Here is a 5,721-nt window from a genome sequence, read left to right on the forward strand (position 1 = left end):
GTAAGTTTTTAAAGCCACTACTTCAGTGTGTGTATACCACGTGATAAATTGCGTCATAAATGCTACGTAGGAAGGCAATATTTTGCTTCGATTGAAGACTTTTAACAAAGATAACTTCTATTTCTTTACCATTTTAATGAAACATAGCGTAGTCTACGCCTCTTACAGAGCCCCGCTTTCGGTCTTTTACCAAAGTTTGAGAGTTTAGTTTCTTAAAACACTTCGACAAACTTTTTCAAAGTACAGCTGTCGGAGCACTGTCAAAACATTGTTTTGGAAACAGGTTTGTTGGAAGTGTTTGATGAAACTAATCACCTTATCAAACTCCGGTTATAAAACAAAGGCAGGGCTCTTTAAGCGGCATAGACTGCCCTTTGTTTCATTTAAAATGGTGTAGTAAAAGAAAAGTTATCTTTGATTTAAGTCTTCATATTAAGCAAAATGTTGCCTTTTGACGAAGCATATATGACGTAATTTATCATGTGGTATACATACACTGTACTTTCTAGAAAATTAAATGCTACTGAATTGAAACAAACTGTAAAATCATCTGCTTGAAATGCCTTTTGCTACAAAGAAAGGCTTAAGCACTTTCTATTCTTGTATATAAATCACACACCAAAAAAACATTGTATAAGCTTTATTAATTGAAATGGTATACAATTAATAAATAAACAAATTCTTTGTATGACAGAACATGCATAAATTAATATATTATAATTGAATTAAAATTGTTAAAGCTAAAACATTCTTACACACATTACGGTTCAGACAATTCTGTGCTAAAAAGCAATCTGCAGTATGCTGACTTCATGTATATGCTGACAGTGACATGGGCAAGCATGTAATATAAGTAATGCTTAAGGTATAAAAATCGTTTGAGTATATCTCAGAATTAAACATTGTAATCTAAACAATCATAGAACACTTCAATGGGATCATAAACCCATTGAAAGAATGAACAAAATTAAAATCCAACAGCTGTGAACAGTGAACTACAAGGCCAACAATTTAAACTAGAAGCGCTGCAATGCGACGAAACCAGGTTTTTGTTATGGGCAATCAGAAATTATAGCCAATTAATTTGTTGTATGACTTTATCTTTACTTTTATCAAAAAGAGACGTAAATGAAAATTACTGTTGGCGGAAACCATTTTTCTATTTTTAGTAATAGTGACCTTGACCTTAGCCCCTCCCCACTCAAAAGCAATTCCAAGCTAGCTCTTCACATAAGCTACCTACACACTAAGTTTCATCAATATCTATCAATGCTAACTTATGTTATTGGGCAAAAACCATTTTTCTATTTTTAGTAACAGGCGACCTTGACCTTAGCCCCACCCCCCTCAAAAGCAATCCCAAGCTAGCTCTGTACATAAGCTACCTGCACACCAAGTTTCATCAATATCTGTCAATGCTAACTAAAGTTATTGGGCAGAAACCATTTTTCTATTTTAAGTAACAGTGACCTTGACCTTAGCCCCACCCCCCTCAAAAGCAATCCTAAGCTAGCTCATCACATAAGCTACCTACACACCAAGTTTCATCAATATCTGTCAATGCTAACTCAAGTTATTGGGCAGAAACCATTTTTCTATTTTAAGTAACAGTGACCTTGACCATTTTTCTATTTTAAGTAATAGTGACCTTGACCTTAGCCCCTCCCCACTCAAAAGCAATCCCAAGCTAGCTCTCCACATAAGCAACTTACACACCAAGTTTCGTCAATATCTATCAATGCTAACTAAAGTTATTGGGCAGAAACCATTTTTCTATTTTTAGTAACAGTGACCTTGACCTACCTACACACCAAGTTTCATCAATATCTATCATTGAACAGAAACCAATGTTTGACGCCCGCCCGCCCGCCTGTCCGCCCGCCCGCCCAACGACAACCTCATTCTAATAACCTGGTTTTCGTTGAAAACCTGGTTAATAAAATTTAGATGACACAGTTAATGACAATTAAGATAATGATATTTCATCAGTATTGTCTGCCTCCGTTTCATCAGCTTTGTACATAAGGATTCCAAAATGGGGGCCTGCTTGATGTGCTTGTTCTAAATTACTTTTGAAGATTTTATACTTAAAATTTTCTCAGTACTAAAAGTACATGTAACAAACCCATTTTATAGGTTGAGGTTGACCAAATTGGACATATAAAAAAGGAGTTTTAAGAGCTTAACATTGTCAACCCTGAAAAATAGACAGGATTTTTGCCCAAAGTTAAGAGGCTTACACCCCTTATAAAATTGTTTCCACAGTTAATTATAGTCATTTCAATGTACTTCCTACTGTTTTTGATGCTAAAGTCTTGGCAATTTAACAATCTTTACATCTGTACAATAATTTGAAGTTAAAAGTTCTCAATTCTAATTTAAGATTAAATCCTTAACTTGAGAACCACAGTTTTTAACAAAGTCAAACAAATAACTTTATCTTTGAGTAACACAAATCAACCCCTCAACAACTAGCTTAAAGCATGGCGAGGTGAATTAACAAATTCCAACAATTATTTACTAATTTAACTAACTAATAGTAAAACAAGAAGTTGTCCCCTATTCATCTCTTCAATCACAATACATCAGCTGGGAGCATTAGGATTCTGGTACTGGGCCTGCTTGATGAGATCATGTTCATGTGGTTGGAGTACCTCCTTCATATGTTCTGCTTGCCAGGAGTTGACCATTGATATACCGAACTCTGAATGGATCTTGTCCAGCTTCTGGTTGGATTTATTCACCTCTCCATTCATTCTGAATTAAGCATAATTTATGAATGGTTAATTTTTAGTCTGGAGGGTGAAAATAATAACACAGGCAATACATTATAATAAAAAGGTGTATTTGTACAACAAAACTTTTTAGAATCAAAGAATTTAAACTATAGTTTTACTCCACATAATATCAATCAAACCTTCGACTTTCAGCAAGAGCTCTGGCAAAAAAGTCTTGAGTCCTCTCTTCCGACAGTTCATCTGTTGAATCAAGTCTGCCTTCATTCTGCAAAAAAATAAATAATTAATCCATAATCAAATCTAAGAACATATTTAAAGAGCAAAGTCATACACATCTGTCATTATGGTTTACAATTACATAAACTACATAATCAATGTATTACACATGCAGTAAATATATTTAATGTTTTAACCAAGAATTATTGAACAAGCAGAGCGACAAGAAGATGTTAGATTACGGTATATATATATATATATAAAAAAATTTTTTTTAATTTTTCTCTGACTGTTTCACTGTTATGTATTCATGCTCTTCTAAATGAATATACAATTCTAGACGAAGCACAAACATGTACGTAACAATTCTCCTTTTTAACATGTGAATGTCATACATCAACTTAGTAGGTATGAATAAAAGATGTTCCCAGACAGGGGAGCAGGACTTTTCAACCCCAAGACTTTTCAACCCCTTCTCAAAACGAAGACTTTTCAACCCTTAGAGTTTTCAACCCCTATTTTAAAGACTTTTCAACCCCTACCTGTTTGGACTTTTAAACCCCTAAATCAAAGACTTTTCAACCCTTAGTTGAAATATTTTGATAGCCACATTGAAGACTTTTCAACCCCTATATCAAAGACTTTTCAACCCCTATTATTTTTGTCAGCCAGGTGTTGTCTTTTTCATTGTTTTTGCAACAAACTTAACCAATTGTTATTGAAATACAATTAAAGATTTGTTTGGCTTATTTGTTACACATTTCTCCAAAGTATTTAATGAAATTTACAAAGGCTTTGCCTTGATTTACTAAGCACTTGATGGTTAGTGTTTTTCAAAATAATATTCCGAACATTAACAATGGTACAGTAAAGTAAGATTTTGATGCCTGGTTACCCCGAACATGCAATTGTTGTATTATTCTGAAGGATATTACATATTTCAGCGAATTCACATATATTATGTACAAAGTTATTACCATAATTTTGTTCTTTAAATAACAAATTTGAATAATTGCAAAAGAAAATGAATGCAAAGAAGAATTTACCAAACATTCTCCAGTGGAAACTTTTTTTGTAGTTCCATATTGCTATTTCAGTACAGTTTGATTATAGTTCTTGATAATGTATTATCTAAAAATTCAGAGGTTGCGGGTATAATTAAATAAAATATATTTTTTGTTTGGTTTTAAATCCTGAAAATCATACACAAAATGTATCAGGCTGCCCATAGTTTGGAATGATGGCCATGATATTAGAACCTTAATTAACTGTCACTTTCAAGTTACTATAACCTCAATTAAAGGTGTTATGCTTAATCCCTTAGGAATTTATGACCATGTCACACATGTTGCCCATTAATGAATGTGCGACCTTCATTCCATTCTTTAATTGCATAATTTATATGAAAGGCAATACAATGCTTATAGCATTTTTTTTACATATATATACCACTTTATAATAGAATGTCCTTACTTTTTTTAAACTGAGAAATAAAAAACGTTAATAAAATCTTACGTTTCACTTATGTAATTTGAAAGCATTTGGAACTCAATCTATAATACATTTTTAAAATCTTTGAACTCAATGTATATTTTTGTATTTCTTAAACATTGTCTGCTAAATCTAGATATTTTGATATATTGTGAAGAATTTTATTTAAAGTTCAACGCTGCTTCAATTAATTTATGGAGCTGATTATGCACATAATATATTGTGTGAGGATTTCCGCAGGGAGATAGGGAAGATTTATGGCCAAGTGACTAAATAGCTAAATGGACAGTCAAGCATTTTTTTATTTATTTCAATGTAAATATTTAATGAATTATTGTATTATCATGTGTTTTAAGTATGTATATTTTGTATGTATTACATATTTTTTGTCTGTTATATTTTTAGTCTTAATATATTCTTGATTTTTAAAAGAAATTTCAAAATAAATTGTTTACTGTTGTAGTTATTTTCTTAAAAAGGTGAGAAATTAAGAGGTTGAAAAGTCTTCGTTTATTAGGGGTTAAAAAGTCTTTGTTTAATGTGGGGTTGAGAAGTCTTAGCACTTTTAGGGGTTGAAATGACAAAGGGGTTGAAAAGTCTTTGATTTCACAAATGACAAAGGGGTTGAAAAGTCTTGGGGCTGAAAAGTCTGACAGCCCCCAGACAGTACCTGACTGATACGCAAATACAGACCAAAGTTCAACATCTTTATTTGAGTAAATTATAAATTTAAAAGAGGTCTAGGTATGAAAATCTAACGATAAATTTAGTCGCTTTATGATATATAGATCTATAGAAATTTTGTCAAAGTTACTCTTTTATTGTTCACAGTGGTTTATCAACTTGACTGTTCAGATTTAAGTTTAGCAAAGTTCGAGCGTTCTATGCCGTTATAGCATTATGCGCCACGGTTTTGTAAGGAAAACGAGAATAAATACGCATGATTACGCGCCTTTTGTTTCTGGTAATGGTCTGTCACAAAATTTTCAAGACTGCTTCCTGTATCGGCATTGTTTTCCGACTGTTTATCCCCGTCACCTTCTAAATCTCGTTGTTCGTCCGCCATTTGTAAACAAAACCAGATCGAGGCTGTCAAAATAATTATAACCGTCGGTACGAACTCGATCGTATTTATTTAAATTGTATAAAAAACGTATTGTGTCATTTTCAATTGTATTCGCATAAACATTTATGTGGTATGTAATTGTTATCCATATATTTCATGTAAATCGAACATGTTCTTTTAATTCGAATCTAATCGCATGTCTAGCAACGC

The 5,721-nt window shown here is 32.5% G+C and overlaps 1 protein-coding gene across 1 annotated transcript; it reads right to left on the reverse strand.

The window, feature by feature from the left end:
• Window positions 1–554: 554 nt before the first annotated feature.
• On the reverse strand, window positions 555–5,552 carry LOC128240885 (uncharacterized). The gene is made up of 3 exons (XM_052957865.1): window positions 5,398–5,552; window positions 2,918–3,003; window positions 555–2,757 (listed from the first exon to the last, which is right to left on the reverse strand). Exons 1-3 carry the CDS (start codon window positions 5,509–5,511, stop codon window positions 2,586–2,588), a joined length of 372 nt encoding a protein of 123 aa, XP_052813825.1. The 5' UTR covers window positions 5,512–5,552; the 3' UTR covers window positions 555–2,585.
• Between the last annotated feature and the right edge of the window lie 169 nt (window positions 5,553–5,721).

This window comes from Mya arenaria, chromosome 7, assembly GCF_026914265.1.
Source record: "Mya arenaria isolate MELC-2E11 chromosome 7, ASM2691426v1".
Lineage (NCBI taxonomy): Eukaryota > Metazoa > Mollusca > Bivalvia > Myida > Myidae > Mya > Mya arenaria.

Bases quoted from the DNA above. Each gene is read 5' to 3' on its own strand.
- LOC128240885 (XM_052957865.1), bottom strand. From the start codon at position 5,511: ATGGCGGACGAACAACGAGATTTAGAAGGTGACGGGGATAAACAGTCG. The intron at 3,004-5,397 runs GCGCGTAATCAT...ATTTTTTTGCAG, and splicing joins ACCATTACCAGAAACAAAAG to AATGAAGGCAGACTTGATTC. The intron at 2,758-2,917 runs GTTTGATTGATA...TGCTTAATTCAG, and splicing joins GCTCTTGCTGAAAGTCGAAG to AATGAATGGAGAGGTGAATA.